This window comes from Haliotis rufescens, unplaced genomic scaffold, assembly GCF_023055435.1.
Source record: "Haliotis rufescens isolate VD_foot unplaced genomic scaffold, xgHalRufe1.0.p SCAF_12, whole genome shotgun sequence".
Taxonomy (NCBI): domain Eukaryota; kingdom Metazoa; phylum Mollusca; class Gastropoda; order Lepetellida; family Haliotidae; genus Haliotis; species Haliotis rufescens.
The window spans coordinates 21517849-21536969 of NW_025963802.1; the positions used below are offsets into that span (position 1 = coordinate 21517849).

The 19121-nt window shown below is 39.3% G+C and overlaps 1 protein-coding gene across 2 annotated transcripts in view; it reads left to right on the forward strand.

Moving 5' to 3' along the window:
* Positions 1-19121, forward strand: part of LOC124150009 — a 359724-nt gene that overhangs the window by 239468 nt on the left and 101135 nt on the right. For both annotated transcript variants that reach the window (XM_048393436.1, XM_046521880.2), the window contains exons 107-124: positions 180-357; positions 3719-3906; positions 4169-4387; positions 4711-4825; positions 5324-5974; positions 6431-6660; positions 7141-7221; positions 10813-11214; positions 11753-11832; positions 13312-13375; positions 13498-13707; positions 13843-13954; positions 14222-14330; positions 14442-14614; positions 15456-15559; positions 15755-15907; positions 16926-17106; positions 17244-17431. In XM_048393436.1, the coding sequence (XP_048249393.1) occupies positions 180-357; positions 3719-3906; positions 4169-4387; positions 4711-4825; positions 5324-5974; positions 6431-6660; positions 7141-7221; positions 10813-11214; positions 11753-11832; positions 13312-13375; positions 13498-13707; positions 13843-13954; positions 14222-14330; positions 14442-14614; positions 15456-15559; positions 15755-15907; positions 16926-17106; positions 17244-17431 (3438 nt within the window). The remainder of the gene's footprint in view (positions 1-179; positions 358-3718; positions 3907-4168; positions 4388-4710; positions 4826-5323; positions 5975-6430; positions 6661-7140; positions 7222-10812; positions 11215-11752; positions 11833-13311; positions 13376-13497; positions 13708-13842; positions 13955-14221; positions 14331-14441; positions 14615-15455; positions 15560-15754; positions 15908-16925; positions 17107-17243; positions 17432-19121) is intronic.

Genomic DNA, 19121 nt, shown 5'->3' on the forward strand with positions numbered 1-19121 from the left:
TCAATGCCTCTCAACGAAGTTCATAGATCTTGCAAAATATGTAAAATGATTTTTAATCTGAAAGCCCTAAACAACTCACTCTCTTCTTTATCACCAAGGAGGTTGCAATATATATTGAAATGGGAATATGTACCAGTTTAAATACATTACAATCAGTTAATTGTTTTCCTGTTTCATAGCTAACAAGTGACTTGTCCTGGGCATTGACAATGAGAGACAACATTGAGTCCCAGTGTGCCTTCTCCCTGGAGTTCAACATCTCCCTGTGGTTCTCTGCGACCGGGGTGGCAACTCTCCCGCCCATCTATGCTGCCATGTGTCCTGATGACTGTAGTGGGAATGGTGTGTGCGAAGAAGGTGTGTCTCATCCCTCAATCACGCCAGTATACACAAAATTAAAGCAGATCTTTACAACAAAAATATATTTTTTTTAACTTGTCCTGAATTACTCCTTTATGCATTTACTGCTGTTTTTTGCCAGAAGGACGAAGCTGTGAGAGGTCAAGCTGCTGAAGAAGTTGTTCCAACTAGATGTGTGGAAGTGGCCTCACACAGCTGCCATATTTAAAGAGCACATTTAATACAGCTTTGTCACTCAACACAGACATACATGTTTATGAAAATATAATGCCTCTTCAGTTTTCCAGCACTTTGCTTCTTATTTATACATTGTTTTCTCTTGCATGCTTCCTTTTACTTAATGCTGCAATCCCTCGATCAGACGCCCGTTGATTACATCATTGTCACTAACTTCATTAGACCTCCGATGCCTTCATGCGGAGTAACAAGACACTGCCTTTCAGTATCACCTTAAAAAGGACTTGGAGCACTTATATGGCACCAAGGGGATGGAAGCAAACACATTACGATCAGAAACCTTCCTGGAGTTGACTTTTCAATTTTACAGTCTCATAGACAGCCTAATTTACATCTGCTACCCTCTCTTCTACAGCCGCTTGCTCATGGGATTGCTCACATCAGCCCAGGATTTGACAGGCAGAGGTTGCCTACACCTTGTCAGATGTCTCCTTGATCCTAGACCTGCAGGCTTGGGAGGTGGATGCATTCAGCATCACTTGAGAAGGACTAATTGCGTATGCATTTCAGCCACCATTCTTCTTCCTAAGGTGATGCAGAAGATCAGGGCAGCCAAGAGCCTTGCTCTGACTTTGATGGCACCTTGGTGCCCGCCAAGGGGCTGGTTAGTTGATCTCAAAGACATGTCCGTAGAGGACCCCCGCAAACTACCAGGTTGGCCAAACAGACGCCTCGCACATTTGTGCCTGGTACATCTGCAAAAGGCCAAGGGTTATTGGGCCAGAGCAGTGATAGCTATAAATTTTGCAAGTGGTGATCCTTAAAGAATTTTTTCAAGGAAAACATGAGGACACCACCCCACTACTGCATCTCCCCCATTCTTGACCGAATTTCTTCTATTCCTGCACAGCAAAAGACACCTCAAGGGCAGTACCATTACTACTTACCTGGTGGCCCTTAACTCGGCATTGGCAGTTCAGTGGTAGAGCGTCTGCCTGGAGAGTGGTAGGTCAGGTCCGCATAATATCAAAAGATGTAAAAAGAAGGTAATGGTTGCTACCCTTCCTGGCACTCGGCATTAAGCGGCTAAAACAAGGACTGGACTGGTCAGTATACCGTGTCTAAGTGGGGCACATTAAACTGCGGCATGGTATCTCAGTGGGCTAGCACTATAAAATCAGCATCAGTCCAGACTAGTACAAGCAGGCCCCCACACACAGACGTGCTTGCATGCTGCTATATAAGTGCTATATAAGTTAAACACCATTTCACCTCACCCCAGTATTGGCAGTCCCAGAAGTTCGCAGAATGACACAGATTATGAAACTCCTTCAGATTAAAGAATCAGAAGGCGAAGTTCAGACTCCCAGCATGGGATTTAAACGTAACTCTCTCGATGCTGCGTGATGCCCCATTTGAGCCACTTCACTCATTTTACAACCTCACCAAGAAGTCAGTCTTCCTTTTGGTTCTGGCTGAGGCAGCAAGGGTGAGTGAGCTACATGGACTTGACATCACCCTTGTCCGATTTTAGTGCATGGTGCACAGTACCATTCATCTTGGGCTGTGATGGGATTTCATGGCCAAAAATCAACTCCCAAGGCAGCAAGACTGATCCTTCATCATCCCACCTCACTCTTTGATGGTGGGTGCCAAAGATGAACAGGAACTCAGTTCCAGTTTGTGCACTGAGGTGTTTTCTCCTACGCTCCAAGGCTCCACCTAGTGCCAGGAGATGATTATTCCTCCCGGTTTTCCACGACCTAGGAGACAGACGTTAGCCGTTAACACGATCTGCTTATGGCTATGAGCTCTCTTTCTACAGGCTTATCAGACTGCTGGCTTGGATCACCGAAGTGCCAATAACCCTCACAAGGTCAGAGCAATTGCCTCCACCATGGCTCTCCATGGCAAGGTTGCTTCTGACTTTCTGACATTCCTCACCAGCCACTACTGGAGAGTCATAGCCATAGAGGATGTGTAGGGCATCCACAGCTTTGGCCACTTGGTTATTGCCCAGCAGGTCACCAACTCCAAGAACCATTGACTCTTCCTGATTCCCTGAGCTGAGCTGACCTTTTGACCTCTCTGGTGCTTGTCACCGCTGACTAGAAGGTTTACATGTATTAGCGTGGTACGTCAGTTCTAGACCTTAGCTCTATTACTGTACTGTTACCTGGACATCCTGCATCCCTCACACTCTCATTTCTTTTTAACAAGAATGGTCACACAGTTCTGGTCATCGCAAAGGATACTTTGATGGTTCTTTGGACATTTTAACGTGGGTCACTTGAGGATCACATCCGAAGGTATGCCCTCTTCCATACAGTCTGATGAAGATTAAGGAGTAATGCAGCATAAGTTAAAAAAATAGTAAAATCTAAATATTTTTCACATTTGTATACTTATCCTGCATTACTTCGTCTAAGTGCCCTCCCATTGCAGTACTACCTCCCCACGAAGTCTTAATTTAAAGCAGTAATTTGCTCTTATGTGATGTCACCACTTCCAGATCACGTTGCAGTTGTGTAAGGATACTGCCACACAACTGGTTTAAACAACTTCTTCTGCATCTGGACCTCTCACAGCTTCATCTTTCTGTAAAAAAACAGCAGTAAATGCAGGATAAGTATACAAATGTAACTATATATAATTATAAGCATTAAAGGGGATGGTTCTCCATGATCTGATGATGCCTATTTTTAGTCGAGGTCCAGATGGTGAAACAAGTGACAGGTGACATGAATTTGCGTAATTAGGGTAATCATCAATTGATACATCATAAACTTTGAGTCTACAGACACAGTTTTGAATGACTTCAGTCAAATTTTCGCTGACTACCAAATTTGAATCCGATTTTCAATATGACCACCACAGCGGACATATTGAAAAACCTATCTTTGGCTACTATAAAATGTTATTACATTTGCTAATGTGTAGTTTGTAGTGGGACTCAATATATATGTTCCATTTTTTTCAATCTTTGAAATTTTGACCTTGATTTGTCCTTTGCCCTTTGATCATACTGAAAACTGATACTTCTTGTGGCCATTACCCCTGCCCTTTTTGTTCTGGGTAATCATCAGTTGAATAAAATACATCACAAACTACGTCACTATAAATGAATGTGAAGTGCACATTACTATACTTTGAGAAATGTGACATAGTTACATATGTCCAGGTATCTGCAACTGTGAGGAAGACTTCATTGGCGAGGACTGTTCCATCAGTGCCAAAGTCCCGCCGTCCATCTTTCAAATCATCACAGGGACATTCTGTAACATACGAGAATCAACCTGTGGAAAAGTACTCTTGTATGGTGAAAACTTTGTTGAGTCATCTAATCTGACATGCCACATGACTCCCCTGGTGAGTACAGCTGAACTTTGTTGCATGACTATATCTCTCTTTGTGAATGATGTTCAATTGAAAATGTCATATTTCTTTTCTGGTTAGGAAGGTAAGTTGTGGGTTACATTCTAGTACATGACAACGTAAGTAACTATTGCGTGTTTTTTGTGTGTTTGCTATTAGATCAAGTGGAATATATCAAAACAAATCTGGTATTGACAGGTTTCTCAGTATTATCATTACTAAAATTATCATAAATAATGCATCATCTCTGTGCTAGGTTGTCACAGATGGGGTATTCAGGAAATCTGCAGAAGCCACCAGTACCTCTGTAGAAGCCCTGTATATCAGTTCGGACTCTGTGCTGTGTGTCCTGAACTCCAGTGACCGCTTTGCCATTGGCATCAGCAACAATGGTCAAGACATGAGCAATGAGATACTCTACATCACCTTTGACTCCAACTGTGAATTGTGTGAAGGAAACAAGTGTGTTGAAAGGGTGAGGGAGAGGTTGCTTTGCAGATATAGCGAATCCTAACTATAATATATTTCAAATGACAATGTGAATGAAACCTCCATTATAGACCCTATGCTTTTGTATTTGAAGTAACAAAATTACACAAATGTATCCTGTAAACTAACTTCAACTTTTCATGTTTATTTTGGTCACAATTACAAGATTTACCATCTTATGATAAGGTGGCCTATGACATGTTAACAGATCCAGTGTATCAGGGGTAGGTTGAAGTAGTACTGGTACTTGGTATACTTTTCCTTGACACTACAATTTAATTGTTTGTGTGCTGTGTTTGGTATTTTCAGAAAGATATATGTAAAATTGCGGGCCAGTGCTACCTGGCTGGGTCCAGCAACCCCGTCAACAGAAGCCAAGTCTGTCGCCCCAATCTATCTGCAAATGCGTGGAGTGGTCTTCAGAGTAAGTTCAGCCAAATGTAGTAGACTAAATTTATAGTGAATATCATGTAATTCCACTCTGATTGGAAAAGAATTTTTTTATGTGAAATACATTTCATAACAAGAACTGGACAGCTGATCACCAATTGAGTGTCACATCTCGTAAGACATTTCTTCCAACCACAACTGAATTGACTGTAGATAAACAGTTGGTTGATTATAGTTTCTGGCACGTAGGAACTGTGTGATGGGCTTAGCCACATGACTAGAATCATTAGTTAATGCATTAAGGAGAAATGCAGGATAAGTATACAAATGTAAAAAAAATATTTTAATTTTTAGGGCCTTTGTTATATCCTTGATGTCACTATCAACATAGGCTTTTGTGTTGAGGGCAAATTTGGAATTCAGTATTTGGTAATCATGTCATATTCAACTCAAATGCCATATCATAACTTGACCATTGCACTTTGACCAACCACAGGGTCATGCCATATGAAGAATGTGTCTTCTTTTTCAGGAAGTGAAATCACCATTACAAGATATTTATTTTCACTGATTATTGGCAATGTCCTCGTGACTCAATCATTCAACTTTACATTGGAGGGTATGCCAAGCTTTGCCACTGGCCCTATTGGAGGTAATGCTGTTCAATTAAATGGCCGAGACCAGGCTCTGGACTACGGAGAACTACCGGAAGAAGACTGTCTGGGTAACCTTGACAAATGCCTCTTAGGACTTACCATCTCATTCAACCTGCGTATTGTGGAGTTCAGAAACAAGATGTACATTGTGTCCAGTGGAGGTGATAGCAAGGACACATCTGGAATTAGCATGTGGTGGCAAGGAAACAAGCTGTACCTGAGACTGGTCACCAGCCAGTATGAGTGGACATGCAAGGCCAAGTACAAGAAGGGGGACATTGTGTTTGACAGCTTTGTCAAGGTGGAGTTCACCTGGAGTGTGCAGTCCGGACTCCGGATGTATCTCAATAGTGACTTGGTAGATGCAGATGTGAAGCCCAAGAAGAATAAACACAAGGGTAAACACACCAGAAGGTTTTACATTGGGCGGCGCTTCAGCAAGGCGGAGTATGCTGCGTGCCTCATCTCGGACTGGAATGTTGTCTTTGCTGAAAAGAACATTGTCAAAACATTCAGTATTGATATTGGTGAGCTAATATTTTCATAAAGATCTTGCGCATTAATAATGTAAATTGACATCTGATGCAAATAATATATCCTCCCTTCCTTTCTGTGTTGATATTCAAATTAAAGAGATATTTGTTTCTAAGTCATTTGGTTCATTTCTAACAATTATATTAATAAAAAAAAATAACATATCATTATTATCAAAATGTATAAACTAATGTATCATAGATTAAACCATTCAATACAAACTAATAATGATTATATGTGATACATAAAAACATTTATGTAACAAATGAATAATTTCATTCATATTTTAGCAATTCTTCATGTTTGTATGCAAAGGTATGTTTTCTTATTTCATTTACTGAGATCTAAATGCACTAGATGCAAAAGGGATTTATTGAAACTACGGCAATATATATCCTTTTATGTGGAAGGATATAAAAACATGGCTAGAACTTAACTTTTACTGACAGAACTGCCCAAGCTGTCACGGTCCCCACAGCTCTCTGTGTTGATGAACGAATCCCGAGTTGAGTTGATGTGTACAGTTTCCCCGCTCACGCAACAGGGACTTCAATACTATGTAGAGTGGTATAAGAATGGGAAGAATATTGTTGATGTTCGACAGCTCAACTTGACAAACGGTTACTATGTCAATATACTTGGGGAAGAGGATATTGGAACGGTCAATTTTAATGATAAGGTAATAGTTTACTTTATTATTCATTTTCAATGGTCTACTCCTGCCAGATAAATATAATTAACTGTTTTGCCAATCTAGCTGTAAGGTTTTAGCCATTTTATGGAAATAATTATGTCTAGTAATGTCAAAACTGACAGTTATGTTGACTTCACCAGAAGTTAAATGACAGCAACTTTCCCTCTTAAACAGGAAAGATGAGACTGTGCAGTACAAAATTGAGTCATGGACTCTTTTTATTTTGAAAAGCAGTAATTATTTTGTTTATTGTTTCCTTTTCAACTTCAGTACTTTTTTTGTTAAATATCTGTAAATGAAGTAATTACATTGGTCTGGCAAAATGCATGAATGGCTGAATGTCTACATGGTAATTAACAATTATCACTTCTCAATGCAGTAATCACATATATGTCAATATGAATAGCCACAGTTAGAATGAAGGTCTTAGAAAAGCGTTTCTCCTTCACTGATTGTTGTTTACAGCTGTCCTGCTCAGTGTATGCCTGTGAGGCGGACAACTGTGGACCTGCACGTAAGAGTGCATACCTGACAGCAGAAGTCAAGGTGAGTGGCACTGTGGCACTGCTTGAAGGTCTTGTCACATTCTGACCGCTGCCAGCAGTGATTGTTCAAGTATCTTCTACAGAAAGATTATCGTTAGAAATTGTTCTGAAATGAACTTCTTTGAGGTGATTGTGAAATGTGATTGTGTAATTTATTGCCAGTTACTGTAGTCCTTTAACGTGTACAATTCTGAGTCATGTGGGATGTTAGGAAGTTGTCTTTTCCATGTTATATAACTAGATGCATGATTACAATACCCGGTACATGAAGGCTATGAATGGTGAGTGTTTGGATATTGGTCAGGAGCATAATGAACCTGACAAGACACATTATAGCTTAGATGAACATCTTATTGTGATTGCAGACACTACCTTACCTAAGACACTGAGGGTCACTAATCTGTAAGAAAACTATGCCGTGTTGTGACATATGTTTTTAAATCAATGCTTATAGTGACTGACTGACACAACTGTTTCAACTTTGTAAATCACATAATGTTATATTATTCTGACTCATACTTATACTTATCTCTTTCTTTTCCAAAAGGTAGTGGAAACTTCCTGTGCTGTGTTCCAAGAGAAAACATCTCAGCCAATATTTTGGACTTATATATTATATAATATATATCTCATTTTTTGGACTTTAAACAGACCCTCTGTTTTCGTAATGAAAACTTGTAACATTTGTAAAATATAGTTAAATATATCTGCCCAACCTGTATCTTACAACACTGCCCTATAGAGAGTAGGTGCACTTTCTGCACTCCTTTGGAAGGAGAAGAATTTGCCAAATATCTCTTCGTAGTGAGTTGGAGTTGGTTTTGATAAAGAAAAAGAAGCAGCTTGTCTATCTTCAGAGGAAGGGAGAGATTTTGACTTCGAGGAAGTTGAACTTATTCCAGCTGCCTCTTCAAGTAGTAAGAAGCCCAGCTCATCTCAAAGCCAACTCCCCCTATGAGAGAGTATGTGTGCATGGAGGTTATAATCATCTCCGGGATCCAGAGAACATAAGACAGATACTCTAACAGTTACAGAGGGGGAAAATTATCTTCCTTTTGTAAGCCACAAGACGTGCATCCAGTGAATCCTGTGATTACCGGTGAAGAGATGCTGGTGAACCACTTGGAACTTCACCCCCTATTCGTTCACGTTCAGCGGTCCACTGCAGGTGGAAGGTTGACAGTGTATTGGAAGAATTGGGACATTTTGGGTGACGAGCTATAGCCTCAACACTGGCACTTCATGGTAATTGCTCCATACCAACACGCATAAAGTAAGAGCTGTAGCCACAACACTGGCACTTCATGGTAATTGCTCCATACCAACACGCATAAAGTAAGAGCTGTAGCCTCAACACTGGCACTTCATGGTAATTGCTCCATACCAACACGCATAAAGTAAGAGCTGTAGCCTCTACACTGGCACTTCATGGTAATTGCTCCATACCAACACTCATGAAGTCAGAGCTGTAGCCTCAACACTGGCACTTCATGGTAATTGCTCCATACCAACACTCATGAAGTCAGAGCTGTAGCCTCAACACTGGCTCTTCATGGTAATTGCTCCAAACCAACACTCATGTTACCATGCTCCATACCAACACTGATGAAGTTCGGAGCTGTAGCCCCAACATTGGCACTTCATGGTAATTGTACCAAAACAACACTCATGAAGTTAGTGGTACAGCCTCAACACTGGCACTTCATGATAATTGCTCCATACCAACACTCATAAAGTTAGAGCTATAGCCTCTACACTGGCACTTCATGGTAATTGCTCCATACCAACACTCATGAAGTCGGAGCTGTAGCCTCAACACTGGCACTTCATGGTAATTGCTCCATACCAACACTCATGAAGTTAGAGCTATAGCCTCTACACTGGCACTTCATGGTAATTGCTCCATACCAACACTCATAAAGTTAGAGCTATAGCCTCAACACTGGCACTTCATGGTAATTGCTCCATACCAACACTCATGAAGTTAGAGCTATAGCCTCAACACTGGCACTCCATGGTAATTGCTCCATACCAACACTCATGAAGTTAGAGCTATAGCCTCTACACTTGCACTTCATGGTAATTGCTCCATACCAACACTTATGTTACCATGCTCCATACCAACACTCATGAAGTTAGAACTATAGCCTTAACACTGGCACTTCATGGTAATTGCTCCATACCAACACTCATGAAGTCGGAGCTGTAGCCTCAACACTGGCACTTCATGGTAATTGCTCCATACCAACACTCATGAAGTTAGAGCTATAGCCTCTACACTGGCACTTCATGGTAATTGCTCCATACCAACACTCATGAAGTTAGAGCTATAGCCTCAACACTGGCACTTCATTGTAATTGCTCCATACCAACACTCATGAAGTTAGAGCTATAGCCTCTACACTGGCACTTCATGGTAATTGCTCCATACCAACACTCATGAAGTTAGAACTATAGCCTCAACACTGGCACTTCATGGTAATTGCTCCATACCAACAGTCATGAAGTCGGAGCTGTAGCCCCAACACTGGCACTTCATGGTAATTGCTCCATACCAACACTCATGAAGTTAGAGCTATATATAAGCCACAACACTGGCACTTCATGGTAATTGCTCTATCCCGACAATCATGCAAGGCTGTTTCTGGAAATCAGATACAGTTTTTGCCAATCACTATCTCAGAGATTTTGATACAGAGGACGTGATTGGCATTTATGAATTTGGACCTCTAGTAGTTGAGCAACAACTTCCAATGTCTACCAGATGATATCTAAAGATTACACTCACCCACAAACATGTAGACAGGTTACTGTTCCATAAGCAATGACTGCCCCCTGTTGAATTGTGTAATTTAGCAAATGAGTGATGAATGATTGTGTTATGTTTATCGTTCTTCTCTTGACACCTTAATCGTTTAGGGCAAACAAGATTCAATATCTCATTAAAGCTTAAAAAGCCACAAAATCTAAAATGATTTACTTTCCTTTTTCATAAAAAGGAAGGTCTTGCCCTATTAGAAAAAGCAGAAGAAAAACAATGCATGTTATCAGCCAACATTTCCATTGGGTTTTATAGAACAGATCAATGACAATCACACATGCAGGTGTAACTCACTGCCTACTGTGAGATTCAAGCAATTAGTATGAGTCAGGATCACATAAAATATGTATTTTTTTAGTGTAAAAATATAATTTATTCTTATCCTGACTCATATGCATAAGTACTCTCCTGGTCTTTCCCTCACTCCACTGATGTGTTTTGGACCATTAAGTTGGGAAATAGCATGATGAGGATTGTTCCGGTATGCCAGCGCAGATCGGGGGTGCATTTGTGTGAGATGTTTTCTCTGTTCTCCAGGAACACAGCACAGGAAGTTTCCACTACGTTTCAGAAAATAAAAAGACAAGCAATTTGTATTAGTCAGGATATGAATAAACAATATTTTTACTCTAAAAAATATATTTTGAATATTGATATTGAGGTCTGTTTTGTGTCATATCAATTTGTTATGCAGAATTAATTTGTTAATCAAGTAAATTCGATATTGTGATAACATCAGTACATGAGACCAGATGACAACCTGTTACACAGCTGCTGACAAAGGAAGTGACTGTCTGGGAGGGAGCCATGTATGAGAACATCGAGGTAACAGCCACCATCCCACCACGACTGTTCTGCGCTCAACCTGATAGAAATGGTGCCTGCAAGCTGTTTGTACAGACTGTGATGGAGAAGGAGAAGAAGGAGCTGAAATGTCCTGGCAGTGATGAAGTAATCTACCAGGCAGTATTTGGGATGGACATGTCCTCCACAGAACGAAGACCATGTCACCATGAGATTCGTATGTCTGTGTGGAGTCAGATCCTGAAGATCCCAATCCGTGGATCTGTTGATGGGCTAAAGGACAAAGACCAAAAGCGAGATTTTAAGGTCACAGCCACTATTGAGATTGGTGGTCTGGTATACAGCACACTGAAAGTTGGGCAAGTAAAGGTATAGTCAATTTCAAGTATTACACACAAAAACCCTTAATAATGCCCTGGTGATATCACCAAACTGGTTATAATGCTCAAGGTTGCCAGGAAGCATTTCCCACCTTTAAAATTTCCTGAATATAATGCCAAACTGGTTGTAATGCCATAGCCAATCTTTTTCAGAACAAATGTTCCAATTTATTTTAGATGCATCTCAGATTTTGAGAGTCAATAGCAAATGTTCCAGGTATTTGTATACAGTAAACTATGTTTATAATGAACATGCTTATAACAAACTGACAGATATAAGGAACTGATTTTTTAACTTATCCTGCATTACTCCTTAATTTAATGATAGATATACAAATATGAAAAATATCTTGATTTTATGAACTTTTTTTTGTCTCAGCCATTTGCTGTATATATGCTGTATATATACTTATAACAAACTACGGTTATAACGAACAAAATTAAGTACGTGGTTGTCCCTTTGAATTGGTTATTATGGTAGTTTAGTTTGTGTGATCTGGCTACTATGCTGTGTCCACTTGTTGCAGGTGACTATCAAGGACAGGGACAAGAAGAGTGGTCTGTGTAGGTCTACTGGTGACCCCCACACTGTTACATTTGATGGAAGGTTTGTCCAACTTATCGTTGTATTCTTTCCAAATCTAACTTGAAAAAGGTATAATTTCAGACCATTACCAAAAGAGTGGCAATTTTGCTCAAATGAACATTTCAACCTTAACTTTTCTAATAAAAGATTCTTTATGGTATACAAACTGTAATTCCAACAAAAATTGAAAGCCAAATTGAAAAAAAATGGTTTCACTTTTGATACCAAGTTACATTTACCACTACTAGTTACTTGAAAGTTACTTTTGGCACATGTCAAAAGGTTAAAGGTAAAAGGTTATATGATATATCACACAAGTCACAAAAACGTTTGTGGTAACATTTTCTCAAAAGGTTTTGATGCCTTTGTTTACGTTGTGTTTACATTCTCAAGGTCTATGTAAATCCCTGTTTTGGTAAAAATATATTAAAGGTATATATATTGTTGTAAAACATTGTTAAATAATTGTCAGTTTCTGAGCCATATTTACCTCTACAGATATAAAAGTTTATATTTGCATATATCTTTACAAATACTAGAATATGAAATGCAACGATGCAGTTTACCAGCTGCAGCTTTGCCCTCTTACCAACAGCTTAATTACCATGCTATAGCGCTACCTTGAGGTGCAGGTCTGGACATCAAAGATACCCGTGAAGTTCCGGGTTAGAATTGGTATTCATCAACCTATGTTTGTTATAAGAGGCAACTGAGTTGATCAGGTGGTCAGGCTTGCTGACTTGGCTGATGCATGTCATCATATCCCAAATGCATAGATCTGTGCTTATGATCACTATATGGTCTGGTTGAGACTTGATTTATTACAGACGGACATCATATAGCTAGAATAGAATATTGCTGAGAGCAGCGTTAAACTATAAACAAACATGATCTGGAAGTAATAGTGTTGGACGAGTGGTAGCACAGTGTATGTTACAATTTTGGGAGCTTTGAGGATAGTGAAAGGGCTGCTTGGAAACACCTCTAGTTGTTTGACATCACAGACATGGAGGATGTTGCACTCTATACTTGGCATAAGCAGAGGTTTTAGTGTGATGGAATTTAAGTTAAAATGTCAAGATAAAGTATAGACAAAATGTGTTTTCTAGTAACATGTACATAAAGCATAATTTTTAAAGGTAGATTTTAACACTTAAATTTCATGCTAAGACTTTGGAAAGCAGGTATTAGGTAATAGATTCTTGGTTCTTATTCAAAGAGAGTATCCTTCTGTAAGTTTTTGTATATGTAGAGTTAAGGATGAGGCAGCCCTTTTTGAGGTGCCACAATTCAATGTGCACTGTTGCATTCCCTAGCTAGGGACTGCAGAACAGAAGAATTTCTCTTAAAAATCAGAGATGTTTTCTTTGAATCCTTTTCCTAATCTTAATTATAGGTGATAAAAGCATCATGAACTTTTGCGTCTTGTGTCATATCTCTTGTGTCTTGTGTAATATCGCTTGTGTCTTGTGTCATATCTCTTATGTCTTGGATTTCCAGATACTATGACAACTACTTGGAAGGTGAATTCATCCAGTACAGGCACAAGAAACTGCCATTTGAGGTAATGTGCTCATCAAGTTAGTACAAAGAAGCTTGTTGTGGGCTGGGCGGGTTTTATTACAGAACTATGTATATGAAGCTACTGCTTGCCAGTGCTGTATGTGTGCTGCTGTATGTGAACAGGTCCGAGGCTACCAGCGTGCGTGTCGGCGAGCAGCCTGTTTGTGTAGTGTCTCCATCAAGTCAGGGGATGATATCATTGTGTTTGATCAGTGTGGGCCTAAGAAGTCTAGCCAGAATTCCAACCAACGATTGCAAGTCAACATGTACATGAATGGGGATCTCACCCCCGGAACCATCATCCGTAGGAAGTCTGGAGGTGCTGAGTACACTGTGAGTTCCATGTGTTTGCCATCCTCACATATATAACAGAACCTTGACCACTCTTAAAGATAGTTTTATAATGCATTCTTTGTATGCTGCTATTAAAAAATGTTGGTGTACTATACAACAGTACTGTTTTCCTAGGTGACCCTGCCGACTGGAGGCAAACTGAGAGTAAAGCAGGTGAAGTTATTTGGGGAAAGATTCCTCAACTTGTACTTCAAAGCCTCTGCAGCTGACTTCATGAATTCAGAAGGTATGGGATTGTTTTGGAATCTGCTTTGAATATACAAGTATTGTTAGCTCACCATGGCAATTGCTAAAAGAGTTGATTTTTTATATAAGTAGCATAATGGTAGGCACCCAACCTACTGTCATTGTTAAGTCATGTTTCTGTGAATGTTAACTTGAATATGCCAGGTGAAAGTTTCCTAGTAGTTTTACGTGAACGTGTTAAGCCCATCAGTGATATTTCATATTCATAACTGTTCTTTTCCTGATATGTATTTATCTACATTTGTAGGCTTATGTGGTACATTTGATAATGATAAAACAAATGACCTTACAATGAAAAGTGGCAAAATCTTTGGAGGAAAGTCAAAGCGTCCAACTGAATTTTCAAAGACCTGGAGGTAAGTTAATTCTTTAAATATATTAAATGAATGAATACAAATGATCCTCAGATACTAAATTGGTTTGCATTAAATGTTGAAGAGATTGCAGGTATTGATTTGTGTCGGCAGGGTGACATCAAGTGAATCCCACTATAATGGCATCTGCCCTGAAGTTGAGGTGGTAGGATCTGACATTTCTTGTGCCTGCGTTGAGGGTGAGGACATGACTTGCAGCAGTGCTTTGGATGTACAGACTTGTCAGGAGACAGAAGCACGCAGAGGAAGGAGATCCAGGAGACATGGTAGTGCCCACTCACTGCTGACAAATATTCAGTCCTGTCATACATCAGTCCAAATGAAATGAAAATACACGTTACAAATAAAGAAACAGTTGGTTTTCTCATCCATGTGCTTACGACCGATGTTTGAGGCTTCCTATATTGCAATGGGTAAACTTTCTGACATATGATTGGATGACCTTAAAGTCAGTATGAACTAGGTGTCAAAAAAGCTTGTGTACACAATAACTTTGTGAGTGGAATTTGCTGAAACATAATCTCTGAGGTGGGGGCTTGATCGTGTCATTTCTGTGTGAAGACAAGGTCACTAGACATCAAATTATGAATAATGGTTAAGTTTTTTTATTACAAATCTAAGCATTTTCTCCATAATATGATTGACTCTCAATAAATTAACTCAACAACTGTCATGTGTCATGGCTGTGTCAAGGTCAGTTTGAAGGTCATTTACTCATGTATGACTTGTAAATAGTTTCTTTCATATTTGTAACACCACTCAAGTTTACAAAAAGTAATGTACTTGCATGTGAATTGGTAACCTTGAAGTTCAAGTCAATCAGGTCACTCAATACGGCTCGTGTACAAGACAACTCCAGTATTTCTATCATGATCTCTAAGGCAATCTCTCGATCACATCAACTTTTGGGTGATCCCTATATCAGATCTAGGTCACAAGAGGTCAAATTATTAAACATACCGTATTTGACGTAATAAGCGCCCAAGGCGCTCTCAAAATTACAAATAGGGGGCTCTTATTAGAATATAATTTTGGTGAAAGAGTTGAAAGATCATTGCATGTTATGCAATCGTCTTTATGGTTACTGACTTGAGATTGTAACACCAGGTAAAGACATCACCCAGTCCCTTGTTGAGGCTGCCAGGAAGGTGGACCTGTGTGTGCCCAGGGAGGTCATTACTTGGGAATACAACATAACCTATGTAGCATTGGTAAGTTGACATGCTTTGCAGCTTATGTTGGATGTAGGGTCAATCTTTGATTTGGAGATATTGACAGGTACATTCATACTTCAATCTTACTGGATATAACTCAAAATATAAATGTTGATTATCCCAGCACCTTTTGTCGTTTAATAATACTTAAATGTACCTTTGATGTAAACAGATATGTTTTTTGCTCCTCAGGAGTTTACCTGGCCAGTAAATGGCATCACTAGAGAGGTGGCTTTGGAGAGATGCAAGTCATTTATTGAAATCCATGCTGCTGCACAGGCATGCAAATCTCTCATCTCAGCTGACTTTGAACTGGCACTTGAGGGCTGTGTTGCTGACATCCAGGTATGTCTTCTCTTCTCCCACATCTATGTCCCTTCCATGATGGCAAGCTAAACATACTGGTATGTCAGACTTTGGATCACAGAATGTCCCTCCTATGTTGGCTAGCTGAACATACTGGTATGTCAGACTTTGGATCACAGAATGTCCCTCCTATGTTGGCAAGCTAAACATACTGGTATGTCAGACTTTGGATCACAGAATGTCCCTCCTATGTTGGCTAGCTGAACATACTGGTATGTCAGACTTTGGATCACAGAATGTCCCTCCTATGTTGGCAAGCTAAACATACTGGTATGTCAGACTTTGGATCACAGAATGTCCCTCCTATGTTGGCAAGCTGAACATACTGGTATGTCAGACTTTGGATCACAGAATGTCCCTCCTATGTTGGCTAGCTAAACATACTGGTATGTCAGACTTTGGATCACAGATTGTCCCTCCTATGTTGGCAAGCTAAACATACTGGTATGTCAGACTTTGGATCACAGAATGTCCCTCCTATGTTGGCTAGCTAAACATACTGGTATGTCAGACTTTGGATCACAGATTGTCCCTCCTATGTTGGCAAGCTAAACATACTGGTATGTCAGACTTTGGATCACAGAATGTCCCTCCTATGTTGGCTAGCTAAACATACTGGTATGTCAGACTTTGGATCACAGAATGTCCCTCCTATGTTGGCTAGCTAAACATACTGGTATGTCAGACTTTGGATCACAGATTGTCCCTCCTATGTTGGCAAGCTAAACATACTGGTATGTCAGACTTTGGATCACAGAATGTCCCTCCTATGTTGGCTAGCTAAACATACTGGTATGTCAGACTTTGGATCACAGAATGTCCCTCCTATGTTGGCTAGCTAAACATACTGGTATGTCAGACTTTGGATCACAGAATGTCCCTCCTATGTTGGCTAGCTGAACAAACTGGTACATGTATGTCAGACTTTGGATCACAGAATGTTGCAACTTTTGTAGGTAATGAAATGTTTGACTATATTTTTTAAATACCTTTACAGATTTCTGGTGGTTTTGACTGGCTACTGTCCATGTTTTATGACATAGTGCAAACATGCTCTGTGGAGATTGAGTTCAATATTGACCTCTGGGTTATCCAAGACTCAGGGGCCATTATCCTGCCAGAGGTAACTGCCAGGCTGTGCGACCAGGAATGTGGTGACAATGGCAAGTGTGAGGATGGTAGGTGTCCATGCATATTATGTTTTTTTAAAGAATTGTCTTGTATTTGTTATGTTACAGTCTATATGACAATAATGAGGATAACAATCATTGAATAAGATTTGACTATAAAATATCCACAAAATTGTCATTTTCAGGAGAATGTAAATGTGATGAGGGCTGGCTGGGACCTGCATGTGACATTGAGTCAGCACAGCCACCTGTGCTTCTCTCTCTTGACACACAACTGTGTGACACCACTACTGATGACTGTGACGAGATCACCATTTATGGACTCATGTTCGTGGAAAGTGATAACCTCATATGTCACTTTAAGAATGAACAGGTAAGTACTTACTGTAACATTCTTTTGACCAAATTTGGTTTAGCAATAGTTTCATGAAATAAAAGTGCCAAAACACTTTCCATAAAAAAACTCTGCTGAGGCTTAACAAAATGAAAGTATTGGTTCTCAGGCAAAACCTTTTGAAAATGTAGTGCGGGTGGGCGGTGTTTTTGTTTTTCTTGCTTGTTCAAACAAGTATGTAACAAAATAAACAGTTGTGTCCAATCAACCTGGCAAAGGGCCTCCCTACATAAACATGCATACAAACTCCTATTGCTGCCATGACCACAACACAAGATGTGCAGTAAAGCAGTGTTCATGTAATGTGAAGTAACTGTGTGCTATAGTGGATCGCAATGTTTTTAAGTATTAGGCATTTTAATTTGTGCAAAAATGGAATTAAAATGGAATGTTTGGCATATTTTCTGATGATGCAGGTGGTGCCTGAGAACCAAGACTATTATTCTTTTAGCCTGAAAGAGTTCATTATAAGATTTGGACTATGTCATTAACAAGTGTTTATGATAGACTATCAAATAGACCCAGTGGCATCACATCAATAATGACAACCAGTCAAGTTGTAGTTTGTTTGTAGCTTGTAGTGGGGCATAATACATGAACTGAAACACAAATGTTTTTGGTCTACTCCTTGTTGCTTCACAGAACACAGAAGTTTTGTTATATCAGTGCATCATGATCAGCATTCAAATTAGATGATGTTGCCAGAATAAGCTTTTACCTTTTTATCAGAATCTGTTGCCCAAAATGTGTTGAAATTAGTGAAATTTAGTTACTTGTTTCAAATTGAGTGCTTCACCAGCTTGTATGCAAAATTTCTATTTTGTTGAGTGAATATTCTCTTGATATCATTTGCTCTATAAAACTTGATGGATTGGCATACTTTGCAATTGTTTCCATGAGAGTCAATAATTTAAGTTAATTCATCTTTGTACAATAAGTATGTATTGAATTTCCAATATCCATTTTCTCATTCTTTGTTGAAAGTATTAGAATATGACCATGTTTGGAGTGAAGGATCTGATTTATGTACTGGAAATGTTGTATGTTTTGTGTTAAATTAAAAATATATGAGATGGAAGAAATTAAGTTTTGTTTTCAAGTTTATATGTCTAAAACATGTAAAACTTTAAGTGCAGGAAAGAATCTATATGCCAGAAATACCAGAAAGAAAACATTGGGATACCGTTAAGTGAAACTGTATAGTAGTGGTGTTTTAAAAAAAAATGGATGACAGCTGGTGAGAGAAAGACCACATGCAGCATGTAGGCAACTGAGGTCATGACATGTAAAATAGAACACCCTTTCATCACCTGCCCTGCTGGTTCATTAGGAAAACAGTTGGTTACAATACTAAACATGAGATATGAGGTTGCAGGTTTGATTCATGTAATGGAATTTTGATTTTAAAATCATTGGCTTTTAACCAGTCAAAAATCAATATTAGACGCATATTAGAAGGCTGTTAATACAATTCAAAATTGAAACCTCCAAGCAGTTCTTACAATTCAAATGTAAAGCTTCTGAGCAGGTCTCACTTGAATGTAGTACCAGTCACAAGGTTACTATGAGTTAGCAAGATACCTACAATACTATATGCAAGAGTGGAGGTAGGTTTATACAAATCTTTCGTGAAGATTCGACATGACAGACAGAACAATATCTTACTGAC